The sequence below is a fragment of the Haematobia irritans genome, chromosome 4, assembly GCF_050003625.1.
Source record: "Haematobia irritans isolate KBUSLIRL chromosome 4, ASM5000362v1, whole genome shotgun sequence".
Taxonomy (NCBI): Eukaryota; Metazoa; Arthropoda; class Insecta; order Diptera; family Muscidae; genus Haematobia; species Haematobia irritans.
The window spans coordinates 147791757-147818552 of NC_134400.1; the positions used below are offsets into that span (position 1 = coordinate 147791757).

The window sequence follows — 26796 nt, forward strand, 5'->3', positions numbered from 1 at the left end:
TTTAGATATAGCTCCCATATAAATATATATTTCGTCCGATTTGCACAAAAGCCAGAGTTGAAGCCTGATTTGCTTCAAATTTTGTATATATACGCCAGAGTTGAGTAGAATGTTTCATATTTTAGACCCATTTTCAATGGGAGTTTCCTTCAGTTGACTCGATAGTTTCCACAGAGAATATATTTAATATGCTTTTTGATCTAATTGGTTCAGATCTCGTAGTCATATTTCACACTGTAATACTACACTTTCCACAAAACGGCCGAGTTTTAAATAAACTAGACCAAATAATATATCACAACCCACAATTAACCACATATAATGCCGAGATTTAATCAATATCCTTGTAGAAGCGCCAATGTAGCAAAAATTTTAAATATTACTTAAATTTTCCTTTATCTCGAATACGTATTTCTCGTTCGATAAATCGTAAATATTATTTCGTACAATTGCATTAAAATTGCTCTAGCTTTATATATCCTATATTTTGTAACTAACATTGTGTTTCATCCCAGGGTGTTAGCCGATTTAAATTTTAATTCTAGAGATTTTATAGAAGTACAAAAAATTGTCTCCATATTGTATATAAATATTTCTAATAAAAGCCTTCATAATAACTACCAACAAATTTGAAGGAGTTTATATGGTAACACAAATTTTTGGTCTACATAGTGGTGAAGGGTATAATATAGTCGGCCCCGCCCGACTTTACTTACTTGTTTTTATTTTGTTATTTTCGGCATATATTTTTGTACAAACATACTCGTAGTTTTTCTATTAAAAATCAAAAAATAAAATAATTCTCGTAATTTGCAAAATCTTGCCAAAAGAACTTCCATGGAAGTGAAAAAGTCAAACGGCACAGGTTAAAATCCCAGCGGGGATGAAATTTATTTTTTTTTAATTATTATTTTTTTTATTGATTTTCTATTTTTTTTTTCCTAAATTTTCATTTAAAATAGCTTTCTTATACTTGCCCAAATAAGAGAGAAGTTCACCACTGTGGTATCACAATGGACTGAATAGTCTAAGTGAGCCTGATACATCGGGCTACCACATAACCTAACCTAACCTAACCTTGCCCAAATGGACTAAATTGGATGTGGAAATAAATCGATGGGGAATTCCGCGATGTGTTTTAAAAGAAATGTTTGTGGACTTGACTTCAAAATAATAATTATTTTCATAAATTTCTCGAGTAATGAACTAACAAAAGGTAAGTGTGAAAAACTAAACTGAAATGCAAAACTTGTAATAAATTATTTTTTTAGTTTTTAATTTTTTCTCTATATAATATTTACGATTTCTGTATATAATATATTCAATTTATTCTTGGTTGCAATGGTCACTATTTACCTTAAACTAAGCAGAAATGCTTATGTATTTATAATAATCCTATGTAACCTAACTATTGCTATTAAATTCCTTTAGAATGTTACAGTGAAGGCTTCTTTCGAAAAATTTTATCGTTTATGCCTACAAGTTATTGACACAGCGAGAAACTTTGAGTACGGATGGCAAATAAAAAAAGTTGTAAATTTTTCTTCATCTTCCTCGTTTTTCCTCAAATACTTTTAAGCGTTTTAGAATTTCTTTGTTTGCTTCTTCACACGGCATAGTAAATGCTTTGGGCCAATCACAAAGAAAACCATGTAAAGAAGTTGTTCCTTACATAAAGTGATGGAAGTAGCTCACTTTAAGAAATATTCTTTGGAGTCGTACACTCATTGCTGTAAGATAGACAGCAAATCGGGATAACAAATAGTTGACGGCATTAATTTTACCCACTTTAGATTCACATACGCTATATGCTAAGAATTGTGATTATATTAGATATTATTACTGAGAGTTGGAGTCTGATGCAAGAAATAGGCGTTTTGGAAAATTGGGAAGCCAGAACAAATACCAGAGGGAAGCACGTAATATTGTAATGAAGGAATAGTCTTCATTTCTGAAGAACGAAATTTCAGACAAGCGAGGTTTTTTTTGGTGTGAAAAGTTTCTCATTAGAAACAAATAAACCAAAATGCAGAGACATAATTTGACATAAATTTAAGGTTATTTGATCCTAAAGAAAATACTTTATTCTACATAGTATTAAAATTTTTAATACGACCTTATTGGACATGAAGATTAACGAATTGGTATTATTAAGTTATTAAAAAGTAAATGCCACACAGAAAAAAAAAAATCGCGAAAATTTTTCCAATTAAAATTTTAACTGAGTCTTAAACAAGTATATACGGCCGTAAGTTCGGCCAGGCCGAAGCTTATGTACCCTCCATCATGGATTGCGTAGAAACTTCATCTAAACACTGCCATCCACAATCGAATTACTTAAGTTGCGGTAACGCTTGTCGATGGCAAGGTATCTTAAAACCTCGTAATACCATCTCCTAAATTGTATGTAAGTCCATACGTGGTATATATTAAATCAAAAAAGATCGATCCAATATGTATATAATTTAGTTTGACAAAGTAGACATAAAATTTTGACAAAATTTTCTACAGAAATAAAATTTTAACAAATTTTTCTATAGAAATAAAATTTTAACAAAATTTTCTATAGAAATAAAATTTTAACAAAATTTTCTATAGAAATAAAAATTTTGACAAAATTTTCTATAGAAAGAACAGTTTGACAAAAATTTCTACAGAAATAAAATTTTAACAAAATTTTCTATAGAAATAAACTTTTGACAAAATGTTCTATAGAAATAAAATCTTGGTAGATTATTTTTGGCTCGAGTGGCAACTATGATTATGAACCGAATAAAATTTGAACAAAATTTTCTATAGAAATAAAATTTTGACAAAATTTTCTAAAGAAATAAAATTTTGGTAGATTATTTTTGGCTCTAGTGGCAACTATGATTATGAACCGAAATGGACCATTTTTTGTGTGATTGGTCCAATTTTGGTATGGTTGTTAGCGACCATATACTAACAAAACGTTCCTAATTTTAACCGGATCGGATGAATTTTGCTCCTCCAAGAGGCTCCGGAGGTCAAATCTGGAGAATGTTTTAAAGGGTGATTTGTTAAGAGCTTGATAACTTTTTTTAAAAAAAAAACGCATAAAATTTGCAAAATCTCATCGGTTCTTTATTTGAAACGTTAGATTGGTCCATGACATTTACTTTTTGAAGATAATTTCATTTAAATGTTGACCGCGGCTGCGTCTTAGGTGGTCCATTCGGAAAGTCCAATTTTGGGCAACTTTTTCGAGCATTTCGGCCGGAATAGCCCGAATTTCTTCGGAAATGTTGTCTTCCAAAGCTGGAATAGTTGCTGGCTTATTTCTGTAGACTTTAGACTTGACGTAGCCGCACAAAAAATAGTCTAAAGGCGTCAAATCGCATGATCTTGGTGGTCAACTTACCGGTCCATTTCTTGAGATGAATTGTTCTCCGAAGTTTACCCTCAAAATGGCCATAGAATCGCGAGCTGTGTGGCATGTAGCGCCATCTTGTTGAAACCACATGTCAACCAAGTTCAGTTCTTCCATTTTTGGCAACAAAAAGTTTGTTAGCATCGAACGATAGCGATCGCCATTCACCGTAACGTTGCGTCCAACAGCATCTTTGAAAAAATACGGTGCAATGATTCCACCAGCGTACAAACCACACCAAACAGTGCATTTTTCGGGATGCATGGGCAGTTCTTGAACGGCTTCTGGTTGCTCTTCACTCCAAATGCGGCAATTTTGCTTATTTACGTAGCCATTCAACCAGAAATGAGCCTCATCGCTGAACAAAATTTGTCGATAAAAAAGCGGATTTTCTGCCAACTTTTCTAGGGCCCATTCACTGAAAATTCGACGTTGTGGCTCGTTAGTAAGTCTATTCATGATGAAATGTCAAAGCATACTGAGCATCTTTCTCTTTGACACCATGTCTGAAATCCCACGTGATCTGTCAAATACTAATGCATGAAAATCCTAACCTCAAAAGAATCACCCTTTATAATTATGGACCGATATGGACCAATTCTGGCACGGTTGTTAAAGATCATATACTAACACCATGTCCCAAATTACAACCGGATTGGATGAAATTTGCTTCTCTTGGAGACTTCGCAAGCCAAATCTGGGGATCGGTTTATATGGGGGCTATATATAATTATGTACCGATGTGGACCAATTTTTGCATGGTTGTTAGAGACCATATACCAATATCATGTACCAAATTTCAGGCGGATCGGATGAAATTTGCTTCTCTTTGAGGCTCCGGAACCCAAATATGGGGATCGGTTTATATGGGGGCTATATATAATTAAGGACCGATATGGACCAATTTTTGCATGGTTGTTAGAGACCATATACCAACATCATGTACCAAATTTCAGCCGGATCGGATGAAGTTTTCTTCTCTTTGAGGCTCCGCAAGCCAAATCTGGGGATCGGTTTATATGGGGGCTATATATAATTATGGACCGATGTGAACCAATTTTTGCATGGTTGTTGGAGACCATATGCCAACACCATATACCAAATTTCAGCCGGATCGGATGAAATATGCTTCTGTTAGAGGCTCCACAAGCCAAATCTGAGGGTCCCTTTATATGGGGGCTATACGTAAAAGTGGACCGATATGGCCCATTTTCAATACCATCTGACCTACATCGATAACAACTACTTGTGCCAAGTTTCAAGTCGATAGCTTGTTTCGTTCGGAAGTTAGCGTGATTCCAACAGACGGACGGACGGACGGACATGCTTAGATCGACTCAGAATTTCACCACGACCCAGAATATATATACTTTATGGGGTCTTAGAGCAATATTTCGATGTGTTACAAACGGAATGACAAAGTTAATATACCCCCATCCTATGATGGAGGGTATAAAAATATTCAATTAAAAATGTAATTGATTCAACAAATTTTTTAATTGAAACAAAAATCAATCACAAAAATTAATAGTATCTATTAATTTTTTAATTGGTTCAATTAATTTTTTAATTGACCTTCAATTAATTTTTAATTGATACTATCATTTCTGTGATTGAAGGCATTTCAATTAAAAAAATATTTGGATCAATTAATTTCGTAATTGAACCAGAAAAAATTTTTTTGTGTGCAGATACCAATCTCCACAAGCCTAACTAGACATATGTTTCATTGCTGGTTTATGGAAACGTCTTTAAAATAAAGTTTTAAAATACATGTCCTATTTCTATACCCACCACCATAGAATGGTGACGGGGGTATAATAAGTTTGTCATTCCGAAATATCGATTTCCGACTATATAATGTATATATATATTCTTGATCAGGGAGAAATTCTAAGACGATATAACGATGTCCGTCTGTCCGTCTGTCTGTCTGTCTGTCTGTTGTAATCACGCTACAGTCTTCAATAATGAAGCAATCGTGCTGAAATTTTGCATGCAGGTCAAGTTCGAAGATGGGCTATATCGTTAAAGGTTTTGATATAGTCCCCATATAAACCGACCTCCCGATTTGGGGTCTTGGGCTTATAGAAATCGTAGTTTTTATCCAATTTGCCTGAAATTTGAAATCTACAGGTATTTTATGAGCATAAAGAGGTGTGCCAAAAATGGTGAGTATCGGTCCATGTTTTGGTATAGCCCCCATATAGACCGATCTCCCGATTTTACTTTTTTGGCTTATAAAAACCATAGTTTTTATCCAATTTGCCTGAAATTGGAAATCTAGAGGTATTCTAGGACCATAAAGACGTGTGCCAAAAATGGTGAGTATCGATCCATGTTGTGGTATAGCCCCCATATAGACCGATCTCCCGATTTTATTTCTTGGGCTTATAGAAACCGTAGTTTTTATCCAATTTGCCTGAAATTGGAAATCTTGAGGTATTTTCGGGTCCGTATTTTAGTATAGCCCCCATAACAACGATTTCCCGATTTAACTCCTTAGGTTTCTAGAAACCGTATTTTTATCCGATTTCCCTGAAATTGTAAATATTCTGGTATTTTAGGCTCACAAAAACGTGTATCGGATTTAGTTTTTATCGGTCCATTTGGTAATGCCTCCATATAGACCGATTTCACTTCTTGAGAGTATAGAAAGCGCACTGATCATGAAAATTGCTTGAAACTCAATGTAAAATTTCCAGATTTTATTTCTCGGGTGAAAATCTACAGATTTAAGATTTCAAGTCAGGACGTTTTTTTATAATTTTCTTACACACTTACAAGAGATGTTAATGATTCCTCTAAAACTCAAACAAAAATGGTTCTTATAAATCCAGAATCTGATATAGTCTTCATAGGTAAAATCTTTAAATTTATCTTCGTGAAGTGTACTGGTTGAACTGCTCTGCTTGATCTGTCCTCAAACCCTCTGAAATTTCAAAGGAAACGCTAATATTTGATTCATGGTGGTGGGTGTTTAAGATTCGGCCCGGCCGAACTTACTGCTGTATATACTTGTTGAACGATTTTTTGCTTTTTTGCAATTTCATTAAATTTAAAGAATTTTTCTGAATTATTAAAGTCAAGTTGACCTTAGACCAAAATTTTTTTCTTTCATGTTATGATACCCATTTTTAAAGCAAATCACTTTATTATAAAGACAATACGACTTCATTGAAAAGTTTATCGTCTTCTGGACAAGGAAATAAACTATATATTAGAGAAATGCATCTTCTATGGTAAGCAAAATTTGCATTCGTATTTTAAGGACATGAAATCTTTGGCCTAACGACAATATTATTTTCAGTGTAATTAAAATATTTTTTATTTAAAACTACCCAGCAAAAAAAGCGTCGCCAAAAAAGTAATGAAAATGTTATTTTTGGATCCGGAAGTGGTGCAAACTTGACTCAGAAGCGATGAATTTAACATGGGCTTGTCATAGGACGGAAGTCCTCCATTTCAACAGCCGTTGCACTGAATTTGCATCACTTCTTTAGGTGTGGTCCGAATTCAATATTTTGGATGTAATATTTTGTCAAATAAATAAGTTTTATAATTTGTTATAATTTTTAATGGATTCTAACGCTTGTCGGAAACGTTTGACCTCAAATATTTTCAAAAATTCACAATTTTTTCAGATTGAATTTAGCATTTTTTTCGACAAAATTTAAATGATTTGTACCATTTTATGAATTTTTACCCATTAAAAGTATGAAAAAACCATGTTATAAAAAATTGAATTAAAAGAACTTCCTATGTAGTTAAAATAAAGAACATCATTGGGAGTGCATCTTAAAGTTGTGCCTTTGGAAGAACTTCCAATTTTTTTCGCTGCGTAGCGTAACCCCGCCCGCTTCGCTGCACCTTCCGAAGCGTATTTGTAGGAACATTTTGCGTTAACTTAGTCAACCATATCATTCGTGCTGAAAACAAATTCGAAAAGATTTGAATTCTTTCAAACAAATCGGACTACTTGCTTTTTCGTTTATAGGTACAAATACGGCGGATATGCATATGTAAAACGGTTCTTTTTAAAAAATGTCGGGGAGAGGGTGTACCCTTCCTCCAAATTTTTTAAATAATGTTCTGTATTCAAGTAGTTGGACAATCTTCTATATTTCTTGTGAATTTTAAGTGTGGTTTGTCAAGGAAAGGTATTCTTCTCCTCAACATATCTGAAAATTAAGCACTATATTATAATAACATACAAAGAATTACTGTTTCCCATCCAATAAATCGGAAAAAGCAAAAGAAGTAAAAAATTTTACCATATTAACATTTGCTAAAATGTTGGAAAATGATGCACCCTCTACGTTGGCTGCCAATTTCATGTAAATTTAAGTTCTTTACTAAAAAGAAGTCTGGCAGAAGCCTGTGCAAAAATCATAAAATTATGTACCGAGTTCCCATTTACGGACAACCCTCTACTTTCAATTTAAGAAAAAAAAAGGGAACCCTCACCCCACCTTCGCTCCCTATATTAATTTCACAACTACTTAATGGTCCCTATAAATTCTATAGAAGTAAATCGACAAAGTTTATTTCAATGTTCCCCTTCCCCAACCAGATATCGAAAAATCATATACTAATTTAAAAATCATGTATAACTTTAATCACCTCCTCCCATGTTCTCTGTAAAATTCAAGTAGATCGGAGATGTTTAAATTTTGCTCTATTATTTTAAAGGGACGTCACTTTACCCGTTACAATATCGACAAACACCGTAGTGAATAGCACCCCTAACCTTCCCTGAAAATTCTTGAAACTTTTCTTCAAGGGTGGGGCAAGGAAGGTTGCCTCTTCGTTCATAACCTTCCCCCACTGCCTTTGTAAATTTCAAGAAAACTTTAAGATTTTTTTTTGCAGTTTTAGAGGAGGACCTCCTCCCCGACCAAATATCGAAAAGTGATGTAGCGTATTTTTTGTAAACGTCCCAGAAAATGTCAAGCAAATTATAAGCCTAAAGGGGCGGCCTCTCTTCCGTCCAAATATCACAAAATCAGGTATCAACTATTAATATCGTAACCAGTCCTCTGTAAATTTCAAGTAACTCGGTAAAGTTTAGTTGTTTCTCTGTATGTATTTACTTAAGAGAAGCGGATGTCTCCCTATGCCCTTTTAATTTTAATAAAAAATCAGGAACCTGATATAAATTTTATTCATTTTTTCCGTAAAATTTCAGTCGGGGGAGTTTAGTTTTGTTTTCACTGTACTTTAAAAAAAATCGGGCAAAGGGGTGGTCCTCCTCCCCGACAAAATATCGAAAAATAATATAGCGGATTTTTGTATATATGCCAACCCCAACACTCAATGAAAATTTCAAGCAAATCGCATAATTTTTTTCCAAGTTTCAAAAGGTAGGGCAAGGGCGAGGTCCCCCTCCCCGTCCACATATGAAATCATCAGGTACCCCATATTAATTCCATAACCTCACCGCATGTTCTCTTTAAATCTCAGACAATTTAGAGAATTTTAGTTTTTTTTTCACTGTACTTTAAAAGAAGTCGAACAAAGGGGAGGTCCTCCTCCTCCACCAAATATCGAAATATAAAGTAGCGGATCTTTGTCTAGATGCCAACCCGAACCTTCAATGAAAATTTCAAGCAAATCGGTCAACTTTGGTCCAATTTTAAAAAAGTCCGACAGAGGGGAGGTCCGCGACAAGTTGTCACAAAATGAGGTACCCTATTTTCACCACATGAACGCCCCCTATGATCTCTGAAAGTTTCAAGTAAATCGGTTCAGCTGTTTCGGAGCCAACTCGGAACATACAAACAAACATAGATTGAATTTTATATATGTATATATATATATATATATATATATATATATATATATATATATATATATATATATATATATATATATATATATATATATATATATATATATATATATATATATATATATATATATATATATATATATATATATATATATATATATATATATATATATATATATATATATATATATATATATATATATATATATATATATATATATATATATATAACAAATTTAAAGGATTTGAGTTGTTAATCTACAAAGTGGTTTAGGGTATAATATGCTCAGCATGACCCGACTTTTGACGGTCCCTACTTGTTTTTCCATCAGTTTGGGTTTATTTTCACATGGTCTTTTAAATCAAAAGTGAAAATGAGTCCTAATTTTATTTTTGGGTCGACTTGCATGCTTCATTTCCATTGTACTGGGGTTCATATTCATACCCAACATTTGTGGCACTGTTTCATCTGACTTATGGTGCTCGTTTTCCTAGGGCCCATTGTCGTACCGTACCCGTAAGTAGATATCTCAAATATGGTGTGCCCGATGGGCTCGTATTCTGGCGTATACATATATCATCAATACATATCTCATCTGATAGACCTGAAACTTCTGAAATGCAACTTTGTGAGCCCATAAGTAGATGTTATGGGTATCGGTTCGGATTCTGGTCTATTTAGAAATATTTGACTTTTTTGAGAACACAAAAGCCGCAATATATATTTAGTTTGCCTCAAACTTGTATTTTCTAAATTATTCCCAAACCAGGAGACTCCTGGAGGAGCAACATATGTTATATCCGATCCTTTTAAAGTTCACTTTACCATGTGAGTATTTGCCCTTTAACCTTGAAAAAGTACCCCTACATAAATAGATCAATAACTAAAGTGGTTGACCTATTCTATTTTTATACCCTACACCATAGGATGAGGGTATATTAACTTTGTCATTCCGTTTGTAACACATCGAAATATTGCTCTACAACCCCATAAAGTATATATATTCTGGATCGTATTGAAATTCTGAGTCGATCCGAGCATGTCCGTCCGTCCGTCTGTTGAAATCACGCTAACTTTCGAACGAAACAAGCTATCGACTTTAAACTTGGCACAAGTGGTTGTTATTGATGTAGGTCGGATGGTATTGCCAATGGGCCATATCGGTTCACTTTTACGTATAGGCGCCATATTAACGGACCCCCACATTTGGCTTGCGGATCCTCCAAGAGAAGCAAATTTCATCCGATCCTGCTGAAACTTGGTACATGGTGTTAGTATATGGTCTATAATAACCATGCAAAAATTGGTTCACATCGGTCCATAATTATATATAGCCTCCATATAAACCGATCCCCCGATTTGGCTTTAAGAGCCTCTAAGAGAAACAATTTTCATCCGATCCGGCTGAAATTTGGTACATGGTGTAAGTATATGGTCTCTAACAACCGTGCAAAAATTGGTCTACATCGGTCCATAATTATATATAGCCCCCATATAAACCGATCCCCCGATTTGGCTTGCGAGGCCCCTAAGAGAAGCAAATTTCATCCGATACGGCTGAAATTTGGTACATGGTGTAAGTATATGGTCTCTAACAACCATGCAAAAATTGGTCCACATCGGTCCATAATTATATATAGCCCCCATAAAAACCGATCCCCAGATTTGGATTGCGGAGCATCTAAGAGAACCAAATTTCATTCGATCCGGCTGAAATTTGTTACGTGATGTTAGTATATGGTATCCAACAACCATGCAGGAATTGGTTCATATCAGTCCATAATTATAGATAGCCCCCATATAAACCGATCGCCCGATTTGGGTTGCGGGGCCTCTAAGAGAAGCAAATTTCATCCGATCCGGCTGAAATTTGTTACGTGATGTTAGTATATGGTATCCAACAACCATGCAGGAATTGGTTCATATCAGTCCATAATTATAGATAGCCCCCATATAAGCCGATCCCCAGATTTGACCTCCGGAGCCTCTTGCAGGAGCAAAATTCATCTTATCTGGTTGAAATTTGGTACGTAATATATGATATTTAACAACCATGCAGGAATTGGTTCATATCAGTCCATAATCATATATAGCCCCCCATATAAACCGATCCCGAGATTTGGTTTTGGAGCCCCTTGGAGGGGCAAATTTCAGTTGAAATTTGGTACATTGTGCTAGTATATGGCCGTCAACAAACATGCCTAACTAGTTCTATATCGGTCTATAGTTATATATAGTACTTGGATAAATCGATCCCCAATCACACCAAAATTGGTCCATATCAAGTTCATAATTGTATATAGCCCCCACATAAGCGACCACCATCAATTCTGGCTCTCTACACACATAAGCGACCACCATCAATTCTGCCTCTCTACGTATCGTGCAAAAGGTCCATATCGATTCGTAATTATTTGTAGACAGTAATGTAACTTTTTTGTCCAATATATACCACGTATGGACTAACTCACAATTTAGAAAACGATGTTAAGAAGTTTTAAGATACCACAACCCAAGTAATTCGATTGTGGATGACAGTCTTTCGTCTACGAAGAAGTGTCTACGCAAGCCATGGTGGTGGGTATATAAGATTCGGCCTGGCCGAACTTGCGACCGTATATACTTGTTTTTTTTTTTTATTTTGTAAATTTCTACCTTAGGTCATTTTGCATTTTATGTGAGTAATTCAACTCCATTGAGAAATGCGAATCGTTTAAGTTGTTTAAATTTTGGGTTACTGGCATTCAACCACACGTTCCTTTATTCCATCGCACATAGATGACGTGGGATGTGGTAAACAGTATGACGGTGCTGACAACGTGCATCGCCGTAATAATTTCTTAATGTTGTATTGGCAAATACCTGAAGGCTTTGTTCTGTCTGTCTGTCTGTCTGAATGTTTTACCTTAGGTTTGTCTCATTTTACTTCAGGGTGTGGGTGTATGGGTGTTTCTTCATATACTGGAGTACTTTAAAGTAACAAAAAAAAAAAAAAACAACAAGAGAATGTAACAGTGTAGGGAAATTTACGGAGGAACATTTTCGCTGAAAGAAGGTAAATCTATTTATTTTATATTATGTTGTTAAATATGTTTTCCGTTTCCGGTTGCAAAATCCATGTCTTATAGTCTAGAAGAACGAAACATTGAAACCTCAGGCTTCAATGTATAGGATAACATATAAAGTGTTTAATTCTTCACACCTTTCGAAAGAATTTGCAATGATCAGCGGGGGTGGAAATTTCATTGAATTTGTGAGTTTGATTATGGAATGTAGTGTATGTTGAGAAGATTAATTTCAAGTGAAAAATTTCTTCGTATTCCTTCAACATACTACCAAAAACAACAACGTAAACCAACAATGAGAGAATATTTAGGTTAGTTTTGGAAAACCTACACAGAACAAGTATATACGGCCGTAAGTTCGGCCAGGCCGAATCTTATGTACCCTCCACCATGGATTGCGTAGAAACTTCTTCTTGCGTAGAAACTTCTTAAAACTTCTTAACATCGTTTTCTAAATCGTGAGTTAGTCCATACGTGGTATATATTACACAAAAAAGGTATGTATAGGTACGTCTACAAATAATTATGAATCGATATGAACTTTTGCACGGTACGTAGAGAGCCAGAATTGAAATATGGGGGTTGCTTATGTGGGGGCTATATACAAGTATGAACTTGATATGGACCAATTTTTGTGTGATTGGGAATCGATTTATCTGAGGGCTATAGATCGATATGGACCTAGTTAGGAATGGTTGTTAACGGCCATATAAAGGGTGATTTGTTAAGAGCTTGATAACTTTTTTTTAAAAAAAAACGCATAAAATTTGCAAAATCTCATCGGTTCTATATTTGAAACGTTAGATTGGTCCATGACATTTACTTTTTGAAGATAATTTCATTTAAATGTTGACCGCGGCTGCGTCTTAGGTGGTCCATTCGGAAAGTCCAATTTTGGGCAACTTTTTCGAGCATTTCGGCCGGAATAGCCCGAATTTCTTCGGAAATGTTGTCTTCCAAAGCTGGAATAGTTGCTGGCTTATTTCTGTAGACTTTAGACTTGACGTAGCCCCACAAAAAATAGTCTAAAGGCGTCAAATCGCATGATCTTGGTGGCCAACTTACCGGTCCATTTCTTGAGATGAATTGTTCTCCGAAGTTTACCCTCAAAATGGCCATAGAATCGCGAGCTGTGTGGCATGTAGCGCCATCTTGTTGAAACCACATGTCAACCAAGTTCAGTTCTTCCATTTTTGGCAACAAAAAGTTTGTTAGCATCGAACGATAGCGATCGCCATTCACCGTAACGTTGCGTCCAACAGCATCTTTGAAAAAATACGGTCCAATGATTCCACCAGCGTACAAACCACACCAAACAGTGCATTTTTCGGGATGCATGGGCAGTTCTTGAACGGCTTCTGGTTGCTCTTCACTCCAAATGCGGCAATTTTGCTTATTTACGTAGCCATTCAACCAGAAATGAGCCTCATCGCTGAACAAAATTTGTCGATAAAAAAGCGGATTTTCTGCCACTGATTTTGGTAATAAAATTCAATGATTTGCAAGCGTTGCTCGTTAGTAAGTCTATTCATGATGAAATGTCAAAGCATACTGAGCATCTTTCTCTTTGACACCATGTCTGAAATCCCACGTGATCTGTCAAATACTAATGCATGAAAATCCTAACCTCAAAAGAATCACCCTTTACTAGCACAATGTACCAAATTTCAACTGACTCGGATGAAATTTGCTCCTCCAAGAGGCTCCAAAACCAAATCTCGGGATCGGTTTATATGGGGGCTATATATGAATATAGACTGATATGGACCACTTTTGTTAAATATCATATATTCCACCACGTACACCAAATTTCAACCAGATCGGATGAATTTTGCTTCTCCATAAGGCACCGGAGGTCAAATCTGGGGATCGGTTTATATGGAAGCTATACATAGTTATGGACTGATATGAGCCAATTCCTGCATGGTTGTTGGATACAATATACTAACATCACGTACCAAATTTCAACCGAATCGGATGAATTTTGCTCTTCCAAGGGGCTCCAGACGTCAAATCTGTGTATCGGTTTATATAGGGCCTATATATAATTATGGACCGATTTCGACAAATTTTTGCATGGGTTTTGAGGCCATATATTAACACCACGTACCAAATTTGAACTGAATCAGATGAATTTTGTTCTTCTAAGAGGCTCCTGAGGTCAAATCTGGTGATCGGTTTATATTTCGGCTATATATAATTATGGACCCATGTGGACCAATTTTTGCATGGTTGTTAGAGACCATATACTAACTCCATGTACAAAATTTCAGTCGGATCGGATGAAATTTGCTTCTCTTAGAGGATTCGCAAGCCATATTTGGGGGTCCGTTTATATGGGGGCTATATGTAAAAGTGGACCGATATGGCCCATTTGCAATACAACCGACCTACATCAATAACAAACACTTGTGCCAAGTTTCAATTCGACAGATTGTTTCGTTCGGAAGTTAGCGTGATTTCAACAGACGGACGGACGGACATGCTCAGATTGACTCAGAATTTTACCACGACCCAGAATATATATACTTTATGGGGTCTTAGAGCAATATTTCGATGTGTTACAAACAGAATGACAAAGTTAATATACCCCCCATCCTATGGTGGAGGGTATAAAAAGGAGTAAACTGTATTATGGGAAAAATGAACTATCTCGTGCGAAAATTTAACTAAATTGTATTCCAAATTTTGAGATTCTTAAAATTAACGAAAATTCTCCGACATTTTTATACCCTCCATCATAGGATGGGGGTATATTAACTTTGTCATTCCGTTTGTAACACATCGAAATATTGCTCTAAGATCCCATAAAGTATATATATTCTGGGTCGTGGTGAAATTCTGAGTCGATCTAAGCATGTCCGTCCGTCCGTCCGTCTGTTGAAATCACGCTAACTTCCGAACGAAACAAGCTATCGACTTGAAACTTGGCACAAGTAGTTGTTATCGATGTAGGTCGGATGGTATTGAAAATGGGCCATATCGGTCCACTTTTACGTATAGCTCCCATATAAAGGGACCCTCAGATTTGGCTTGTGGAGCCTCTAACAGAAGCATATTTCATCCGATCCGGCTGAAATTTGGTACATGGTGTTGGTATATGGTCTCTAACAACCACGCAAAAATTGGTCGACATCGGTACATAATTATATATAGCCCCCATATAAACCGATCCCCAGATTTGGCTTGTGGAGCCTCTAAGAGAAGCATATTTAATCCGATCCGGCTGAAATTTGGTACATGGTGTTAGTATATGGTCTCTAACAATCATGCAAAAATTGGTCGACGTCGGTCCATAATTATATATAGCCCCCATATAAACCGATCCCCAGATTTGGCTTGCGGAGCCGCAAAGAGAAGCAACTTTCATCCGATCCGGCTGAAATTTGGTACATGATGTTGGTATATGGTCTCTAACAACCATGCAAAAATTGGTCGACATCGGTCCATAATTATATATAGCCCCCATATAAACCGATCCCCAGATTTGGCTTGTGGAGCCTCTAAGAGAAGCATATTTCATCCGAATCGGCTGAAATTTGGTACATTGTGTTGGTATATGGTCTCTAGCAATCGTGCAAAAATTGGTCCACATCGGTCCATAATTATATATAGCGCACATATAAACCGATCCCCAGATTTGGGTTGCGGAGCCTCTAAGAGAAGCAACTTTCATCCGATCCGGCTGGAATTTGGTACATGGTATTGGTATATGGTCTCTAGCAACCGTGCAAAAATTGGTCCATATCGGTCCATAATTATATATAGCCCCCATATAAAACGTTCTCCAGATTTGACCTCCGGAGCCTCTTGGAGGAGCAAAATGCATCCGATCCGGTTCAAATTAGGAACGTGGTGTTAGTATATGGTCGCTAACAACCATACCAAAATTGGTCCAATCACACAAAAATTGGTCCATATCGGTTCATAATCATGGTTGCCACTAGAGCCAAAAATAATCTACCAAAATTTTATTTCTATAGAAAATTATGTCAAAATTTTATTTCTAGAGAAAATTTTGTTAAAATTTTATTCAGTTCATAATAAAATTTTCATCATTGTCAAAATTTTATTTCTATAGAAAATTTTGTTCAAATTTTATTCGGTTCATAATCATGGTTGCCACTCGAGCCAAAAATAATCTACCAAGATTTTATTTCTATAGAAAATTTTGTCAAAAGTTTATTTCTATAGAAAATTTTGTTAAAATTTTATTTCTGCAGACTTTTTGTCAAAATTTTCTTTCTATAGAAAATTTTGTGAAAATTTTATTTCTATAGAAAATTTTGTTAAAATTTTATTTCTGTAGAAAATTTTGTCAATATTTTATGTCTACTTTGTCAAACTGAATTATATACGTATTGGATCGATCTTTTTTGATTTAATATATACCACGTATGTACTTACATACAATTTAGAAGATGGTGTTAGGAGGTTTTAAGATACCTTGCCATCGGCAAGTGTTACCGCAACTTAAGTAATTCGATTGTGGGTGGCAGTGTTTAGAAGAAGTTTCTACGCAATCCATGATGCAGCGTACATAAGCTTCGGCCTGGCCGAACTTACGGCCGTATATACTTGTTGGATTTTTAATTACCATTTACGAAATGCAACTTTATCGAAAAGAACACTCATACACTCAAAAAAAGATTTCTTGGATCCAAAGATTTTGACCTTCCTTTAAGGATTTTGGTATTGATTCCGAGCCAAAGATACGGGTTCTGTAAAATAAGGAAATTTTTTTGCGATCTATCTGGCTTTAAATCTAGGATCCATAAAATTAAAATTAGGATACAGATCTCATTTATGGAATTTTCATTCTATTCTTCCGGTATATGAATTAAGCTATTCACGTACAAACTAATGCCAGTTTAAAAATCCAAATTATGACGGATACTTCGAAGTAAAAAGACATCTTAATTCCAAAAAACTTTATACTAAAGACGCTAATTCCTCAAAATAAGTCTTAGCCTATATTTGAAGCGTTTTTATTTTAAATCTAAAGATTCAATATTACAGTTAATTTAAGGACGATTTCTTTAAATCAAAAATGTGTTTCTTTACTTTAAGAAAAATTTACCTTAATTTAAAGACATGCAACTTTAACGAAGGGATGCAAATTTTTAAAATGTGTGTCCTAAATTTATTGCTAAAAAATTTTGAAGCAAAGATTATAATCTTCCTTTTAATTAAAAATTCATTAAAGAAATTTCATTTAAAGAAATTTGTCCTTAATAGTGTGTAAATTTCGCGAGATATTATCTATAAATTGTAATAGTTTAAATATTTATTTAACAGTATTAACTTTAACAATATTTAGCAAAAAAAAAATATAACATTAATTGTATTAATATTTTACAAAGTTATGGACTTTCTCCTTACAAAGCTCATGTCTTGTATTAGATTTCTGTAAATCTGTGCTCAGTGGTCTGTGTCGGGTTTGAAGTTTGTAAGTCCATACGTGGTATATATTAGATCAAAAAAGATCGATCAAATACGTATATAATTCAGTTAGACAACATTTTCCATACAATTTCACAAAATTTTCTATAGAAATAAAATTTTGACAAAATGTTCTATAGAAATAAAATTTTGACAAAATTTTCTATAGAAATAAAATTTTGACAAAATGTTCTATAGAAATAAAATTTTGACAAAATTTTCTATAGAAATCAAATTTGAACAAAATTTTCTATAGAAATAAAATTTTAAGAAAATGTTCTATAGAAATAAAATGTTGACAAAATTTTCTATAGAAATAAAATATTCACAAAATTTTCTATAGAAATAAAATTTTCACAAAATTTTTTATAGAAATAAAATTTTGATAAAATTTTCTATAGAAATAAAATTTGAAAAAAATTTTCTATAGAAATAAAATTTTAACAAAATTTTCTATAGAAATAAAATTTTCACAAAATTTTCTATAGAAATAAAATTTTGATAAAATTTTCTATAGAAATAAAATTTTGATAAAATTTTCTATAGAAATAAAATTTGAACAAAACTTTCTATAGAAATAAAATTTTGACAAATTTTTCTATAGAAATAAAATTTCGACAAAATTTTCTATAGAAATACAATTTTGACAAAATTTTCTATAGAAATAAAATTTTAACAAAATTTTCTATAGAGTAAAATTTTGACAAAATTTTCTATAGAAATAAAATTTTCACAAAATTTTCTATAGAAATAAAATTTTGACAAAATTTTCTATAGAAAGAAAATTTTAACAAAATTTTCTATAGAGTACAATTTTGACAATTTTTTCTATAGAAATAAAATTTAAACAAAATTTTCTATAAAAATAAAATTTTGACAAATTTTTCTATAGAAATAAAATTTTGACAAAATTTTCTATAGAAATAAAATTTTAAGAAAATGTTCTATAGAAATAAAATTTTACGAAATTTTTCTATAGAAATAAAATTTTGATAAAATTTTCTATAGAAATAAAATTTGAACGAATCTTTCTATAGAAATAAAATTTTAACAAAATTTTCTATAGAAATACAATTTTGGTAGATTAATTTTGGCTCGAGTGGCAACCATGATTATGAACCGATATGGACCAATTTTTGTGTGATTGGAGATCGGCTATATATAACTATAGACCGATATGGACCAATTTTGGTATGATTGTTAGCGGCCATATACTAACAACACGTTCCGAATTTGAACCGTATCGGATGAATGTTGCTCCTCCAAGAGCAAATTATCCAAATTGCCTGAAATTGGAAATCTAGAGGTATTCTAGGACCATAAAGAGGTGTGCCGAATATATTGAGTATCGGCACAGTTTTTGATATATCCCCCTTATTAACCGGCCCTCCGATTTGGGGTCTAGATTCTAGAACTACAATTAAATGTGCTGAATACTGTGTGTATCCTTCCATGTTTTGGTATAGCCCCCATTACACCGAACTCCCGATTTAACTCTGAGGGTTTCTAAAAGTTTTGGTTTTTATCCGATTATCCACAAATTGAAAATATACTGACAAAGTGTATATTATTTAGTTTTATGGATCCATTTGGTAAGGCCTCCATATAGACCGATTTCACTTATTGAGGGTATAGAAGGCGCACTGATCATGAAAATTGCTTGAAACTCAATGCAAAATTTCCAGATTTTACTTCTCGTAGTCATTTACATAATTGGGATGAAAATTCACGGATTATAGATTTCAAATCAAGGCGTTATTTCATCATTTTCTTGCACACTTACACGGGATGTTTATGATTCCTCTAAAACTCAAACAAAAAATGGTTCTTATAAATCTTATAAATCTGATCTGGTCTTCATAGGTAAAATCTTTACATTTATCTGTGGGAAGCGTACTGGTTGAACTGATCTGCTTGGGAAAATATCTGTCATCAAACCCTCCTGAAATTTTCAAAGGAAACTATTATATTTGATTCATGGTGGTGGGTATTGAAGATTCGGCCCGGCCGAATAATATATAATTGCTGTATATAATTGTTAATATTCTCCAATAGCTCTAAAAAAATACTCTTCATATAAGTCTTTCTGTTAGAGGTTAACAATAACTTGCCTTTGGGTTCACTCTTCTCTGAGAAACTTCTAAATGAATCTGAGTCGAGTCGGGGCGGGTCAAGTGAAAATTATACAATTGGGATATGAATTCCTGTCTTATACTACAATGAAGATATATTTTCATAAATATTTTTTTTGCTGTGTTCAACAAATAGCATATATGAAATTGATGGCTTTTATCTTGCCTTAGTGACTAGGTTATTGCATCATTGTTGCATCGAACTAGCACTGAGCACATACCATATATCGAAATTAACACATACACTTCACACACACAGCCACATATTTTTAAATTGTTTGGGCGTTGGCTCAGTGACCGGTGAATTGCGTATGCAACTCCACACGCACTATTTTTGACTGCGTACGCATATGGGTCGTCGATATGTGAAAAGTATTGGTAATGTGCATCTATATGTGAGTGAGTATTAGTAAAAGAGTTTTCCTTTAGTAGCCTCACAAAAGCGATAAAATTCATATACAAATAAGTTCAATATACAAACATGTCCTCAGTAGTGTGTCATATTGTACACTTAAGGAATGTGTCATTAAAATTAAGCGAACGATATATATTGTCATTGGCTAAGGGACAGATTTCATTAAGGCAATGAACGAGTTCATTAATAGCAAGATTCATTGTATATATGAAATTTATTCGTTAGCTCAATTTTATTATACCCTTCACCACTACTGTGGTACTGGGTATAATAAGTTTGTGCATTTGTATGTAACGCCAAGAAGGAAACGTCTGAGACCCATCGTTTAGAATACCGATCGTCTTAGATTTGAATTCAGAGTAGATTTAGCGATGTCCGTCTGTCCATCCGTCCGTGTGTGTTCAAAGTACAGGTCGCAGTTTAAGTCCGATCGTTCTCAAATTTGGTATAGGGTCGTTTTGTAGAACAGAGGCAATCGCTATTGATTTTGGAAAAAAACGGTTCAGATTTAGATATAGCTGCCATATATATGTCGAAAAATAACTGCCGAAGGTCTGCTAATTCGTTTTTTGCCCCGACAAAATTTGTGGCATTATCAGACCAGATAGTTTTTGGCTTTCCACGAATTGAAACAAATCTTTTGAGCGACAATAAAAAAGATGAAGTTGATAAGTCTGGCACTAGTTCTAAGTGTGTCGCCTTTGTTGTGAAACACACAAATATACAAACATACGATTTTATAGGAGGTCGATTCCTTACTTCCGACTTATAATAAAACGGTCCACAAAAATCTAGTCCAGTTACTTGAAATGCTCTACTTGGCTTCACCCGTTCTTCTGGCAAATTTCCCATTAAGTGTTCGGCTATTGTTGGCTTAATTTGAAAGCATCGAATGCATTTATTTATAACTGCACTTACATATTTTCTGCCTCCAATGGGCCAATATTTCTGACGAATGTTGGCGAGTAAACATTGTGCCCCAGCATGCAATAAATTTTGATGGTAATGCATAATCAAAGATGAAGTGACGGGATGTGATTTTGGTATTATAATTGGGTGTTGTGCTTCAAACGACAAAATTGAATTCTGCAAACGTCCGCCTACTCTGATCAATCCATTTGAATCCAAAAAGGGCGAAAGTGAAAAAAGTTTACTGGTTGATGGTATATTTTCATTTTTTCTTAAAGCCTTGAACTCCATGGTAAAATTAGTTCGCTGTATATTTCGAATCAATAGATATGTACCCATCTTTATTTCGTATTCTGACAATTTTCCAAAACTTTTCATTTTTATGGAATTCAAAAATCTAAACACGTAAGCAAATGTACGTTGAATCTTAGGAAATGAGTTGGCGTATTTGCATGTAATCGATAAATCATAATTTGATGAGATTAATAGGGCAACACGACGACGTTCTGGAAGATTTTCAATGAAGTTAAAAGATTTTGGCCATAGCTCTGGACCTTTAGTCAAAAAATCTGGACCCTCTTTCCATAGACTGGATTTAAGGAGTTCTTCAGGAGTAGCTCCTCTTGACAAAATATCGGCTGGATTGAATGCCGTCGGAACATGGTGCCATATCATATTTTTTGTTATCTTTTGTATGAGACTTACTCTGTTAGCGACGAATATGTTATAGTTGGATGATTCCTCCCGAAGCCATGACAAAACGATCATTGAATCAGTCCAACAGTGATACTGGTATTCAGTACCAAGCGCAGATGAAATCGTTTGTAAAAGTTCTGCAAGCAGCGCTGCAGCAGATAGCTCTAACTTAGGTATTGTTAGAACCTTCAATGGGGCTACACGCGATTTTGAGCATAGCAACACAATTTTCACCTGGCCTTGCAATTCTGATCTCGCATACACACAAGCTCCATATGCAGAAAGGCTGGCATCGCAAAATGCGTGGATTTGAACACTGGAGCCTGCAATGGAAACAAATCTTGGAAATATAAATTTATCAACAAGATTAAATGTAGATACGTATTGCTGCCAAACTGAGTGCAAATGCTGGGGCAAACTTTCATCCCACTCTAATTTATCCTTCCATAGCATTTGCATAAAAACTTTAGCCCTTGTTATTATAGGTCCAACTAGTCCCAGCGGGTCATAAAATCGGGCGATGGATGATAAAATATTTCTTTTAGATATTGGCTTGTTGTCACTAATGTGCGAAAATGTAAAAACAAAGTTGTCTAGGTCTGGAGTCCATACCAGTCCTAACGTCTTAGTTATATCCGTGCCATCATGAAATTCCAGGAAGGTCTCACGATCAGCAAGTGGCACTTCATCTAAAACAGAGCAGTCATTTGAGCACCATTTCCTTATTTGAAAATTGCCTTTTTGTAATAGATGAGAAACTTGTTTCCTAATTTCATTAACTTCGGCCACTGAATTTCCGCCCGATATCAAATCATCGACATAAAAGTCACGCCTGACAATTTCTGCACCTAGCGGGAAAGAATCTTCTTCATCTATAGAAAGCTGATGCATCGTACGAATTGCGAGAAATGCTGCAGGTTTTGTTCCGTATGTAACGGTGTTTAATTTGTAAATTTGAATTTCGTTTTGTGGGTCATTTCTCCATAAAATGCATTGTAGGTAATCATCTGGGTGTGTGACATAAACACACCGATACATTTTGCATATATCCCCACTCAGGGCAATTTTAAAGAAACGAAATCGAATTAGTATGTCAAAAAGTTTCGATTGGATGGTTGGTCCCGAATGTAGGGTGTCGTTAAGTGATAAACCTGTTGTTGTTTTAGCCGAACCATCGAAGACAACTCTAAGCTTTGTTGTTGTACTATCTTCCTTATGAACACAATGGTGGGGAAGAAAATACGTTTTTGTTGATTTGGGCATAGATACAATTGGCGACATATGTTCTAACTGGGCATATTCATTCATGAAGGCAATATACTTTTCCTTAGTTTGTGGCATCTTTTTGAGCTTGTTCTCAAGATTCATAAAACGCTTGAGGGCGCGATTATAAGATTCGCCAAGTTCATTAAAGTTTTGGTTTTTTGGTAAAACAACAGAATATGCTCCAGATTTCAAACGCGAAGTATTTTTCTTAAAATGTTCTTCACAAAAAATATCGTCTATCGACTGTTTTGAGCTCTTTTCGAAGTTGTGTTCTACTTCCCAGAAACTTTTAAGAATATCTTCCAAATTTTCATTTGTCATATTTGAATGGGTTTTACCCGCCACTGCTAATGAGTATGACTTTGATAAGCTGGATCCTCCCCCCGATACCACCCAACCCAGCTGAGTTTTTTGCAAAATTGTTGAAGTGTTTGCGCATCTTATTTGACCCACACTCATTAGATCAAAAAAGAGACCGGCTCCAATTAAAATATCAATTCTACCCTTTTTGTAAAATTCTGGATCAGCTAAGCTTACATTTTGGGGAATTTTCATTTGGTTTACATCAATATTTGGATTAGGTTGATATTCTGTTATTGTTGGAATAACAACGGCAACAAAGGAAGCAGAATAATTATTATGGCAAGATTTGATCAAAATTTCTACGGATTTGTCAGCTACTAAATTACCCTCTCCAATACCAGATATAGAAAATTGTGATGGATTTAATTTAAGTTGGGCTTGAGCAGCAAAACGGCTGGTAATGAAGTTTAACTGAGAAGCCGAATCTAAAATTGCTCGGCAGGGAACAAAGGTACCAAATTTATTTTTTACCAGAATGATGGCCGTAGCTAATAAAACATCATTATTTGAAAGAGAGCCTGTGGGTTGTTGCGATGGGTTAAATGAAACAAGAGAGGATTGGGAAATTGTTGCAGTTTGGGGAGTTGTTGTTTGTGGATGGTTAGTTGGGTGATTGGAGGTTTGTTGTAATGCAAAATTCTCTGAGATGCTATTCTCCATATGTAATAATGAATGATGCTTCATAGCGCAATGTCGACATGTACTAGATTTACATTTTGAAAGTCGATGGCCTTTTCTTAAGCAATTAAGGCAGAGATCTAGCTTTTTAGCCTCTTTAAAACGCAATGTTGGCGAAAGATTTGAGAACTTAGAGCAATTTGTAATTAAATGATCCTTACCGTCACAAAAGTTACAAATTTGGAGTGCATTTCCAGATGTCACAAGTGAGCTTCGAATGTTATTAGATTTTTTATTTACCATTTGAGTGGGTACTTTCAATATTGATGAGTGTTCCAGATTTTCGAGCATTCGACACCGTTTGTCAAGAAAGTTTGTCATAGATGACCATGTTGGCAGCTGATCGTTTTGGAGGCCTTCTTCCCATTTGGCTTGTGTTGGAGTATCGAGCTTCGAAGTGACTAAATAAATCAGGAGTCCGTCCGCTATTTCATCTTTCTTGCACATTGTTCCAAGAGCCCTCATATGTGCGTTTAGTTTGTCGCTCAGTTGTCGAAGACTTGAGGCAGAACCCTTGATGACCGGCTTAAGTGCAAATATTTCTTTAATATGTGCCTGAAAGTTAAGAAGCTTGTTATCAAATCTATTTTTTAACAATTTTATAGCTTCGTCGTAGCTTGCGTCTGATGGTTCCAAAGATGAAATTGCATCCAGCGCAGATCCAACTAAACATGCACGGAGATGCTGGAATTTTTCTAATTTTGTAATTTCCATGTCATTAGCTACCACAGTGGTAAACATGGCAAAGAAATCGGGCCAATCAGTATATGCGCCGCTGAACTGGGGAAGTTTTAGCTCAGGCAATCTGCTTCTACGTACAATTGGGGGTTCATCCAACGAAAATTGTCGAAGTGTTGATGATGGGGGATGGCATGGAGCGCTGCGACTTGTATTCAACTTACGCTTAATTTTTGCTTTGACTTCGAAGAAGGATGTTAAAAATTCTGAACGAATGGAGTGGTCCACATCTCCTTCGCCACTTTCTTCGAGGGATACAATGGACTGATCGAAACGAGAATGCAAATTTTCGACGTAATCAAGGCGAACAATAAGGTCTGAATCATCCATATTATTTAATTCTTCTGGAGTCAAACGAGCATTTATATCGGCCAACTGTTTACCAATAGAGGCAACTCGATTAAGACATTGGGTCATATCGGACCCTTCTTTTCCACTTTCATTAATTGACGACATGGTATTTTTGGGCATAATTATGTAAATTTTTACAAGCCAAAATCACAACTTTTTTGGTACAAAATCCGAATTGATTTTTTTAACGAATGGAAAAATCGTGAAATCCAACCAAAGGAGTAAATTAATATCCAAATTGATACCAATTATCGACGAAATGCTTTGGAGGATCACGTCGGGGTCACCAAATGTTAGAGCCTGTAAGCTTTTTTACAGGCTAGTGCGAAAAAATAAAACTACGAAATTTTTAAAGTTTGCGATCGAATTGGTTTTATTTGAATTCTGCTTGGCAACTAAAAACTAAAAATCAAAATTCAATATGCAAATGAAATGTTTGTATGTATATTGCATTGATCGTTTTCTTTTTGGTTACACCGCTAGATTTTATGGCCCTTAACAATGCAATGCATGTAGGTATGTTTGGTTGACAATTGTAATTTAGCTAGCAATGTAAAAATCATACACACAGCGATGTACATACAAATTCGTAGATGAGAGCACGCATAGCGATGCACCAATGCTTTGGGCATTTGATGCTGCTGCTGTCGCTGCATATATTTCTGCTGCTAATTATTTGGACAATTTTGCTCGCACAGTGGTTTCTCAAAACAGTCGCAATTGCGGCAAAACGCCCATATGAAGAAGAAACAAGTATATACGGCCGTAAGTTCGGCCACGCCGAAGTTTATTTACCCTCCACCATGCATTGCGTAGAAACTTCTTCTAATCACTGCCATCCACAATCGAATTACTTGGGTTGCGGTAACTTTTGCCGATGACAAGGTATCTTAAAACTTCCTAATACCGTAACAGATACCACATAGTCCATACGTGGTATATATTAAACTTAACAAGTATCTAAGGCCGTAAGTTCGGCCAGGCCGAACCTTATGTACCCTCCACCATGGATTGCGTAGAAACTTCTACTGAAGACTGTCATCCACAATCGAATTACTTGGGTTGCGGTAACTTTTGCCGATGACAAGGTATCTTAAAACTTCCTAATACTGTAATATATACCACATAGTCCATACGTGGTATATATTGAACTTAAAATGGGCGATTAAATTAAGTTTGACAAAATGTTCTATAGAAGTAAAATTTGGACAAAATTTTCTATAGAAATACGACTTTAACAAAATTTTCTATAGAAATAACATTTTGACAAAATATTCTATAGAAATAAAATTTTTACAAAATTTTCAAAAAAAAATTTGCCAAAATTTTCTATAGAAATAAAATTTGCCAAAATTTTCTATAGGAATAAAATTTGGACAAAATTTTCTATAGAAATAAAATTTTGACAAAATTTTCTATAGAAATAAAATTTTGCTAGATTATTTTTGCTCGAGTGGCAAGCATGATTATGAACCGATATGGACCAATTTTTGTGTGATTGGGGATCGGCTATATATAACTATATACCGATATGGACCAATTTTGGCATGGTTATTAG

The 26796-nt window shown here is 34.8% G+C and overlaps 1 protein-coding gene across 1 annotated transcript; it reads right to left on the reverse strand.

Moving 5' to 3' along the window:
- Nucleotides 1–1668: 1668 nt before the first annotated feature.
- Nucleotides 1669–25343, reverse strand: LOC142235806 (uncharacterized). The gene is made up of 3 exons (XM_075307065.1): nt 21156–25343; nt 21056–21110; nt 1669–1811 (listed from the first exon to the last, which is right to left on the reverse strand). Exons 1-3 carry the CDS (start codon nt 25341–25343, stop codon nt 1669–1671), a joined length of 4386 nt encoding a protein of 1461 aa, XP_075163180.1.
- Nucleotides 25344–26796: the final 1453 nt, after the last annotated feature.

Coding starts and splice junctions, on each gene's coding strand:
- LOC142235806 (XM_075307065.1), bottom strand. CDS start 25,343: ATGTCGTCAATTAATGAAAGTGGAAAAGAAGGGTCCGATATGACCCAA. Junction 21,111..21,155: donor CCATTGGAGGCAGAAAATAT/GTAAGTGCAGTT, acceptor TTTCAAATTAAG/CCAACAATAGCCGAACACTT. Junction 1,812..21,055: donor AGAAGAACGGGTGAAGCCAA/GTAGAGCATTTC, acceptor CACAATTCTTAG/CATATAGCGTATGTGAATCT.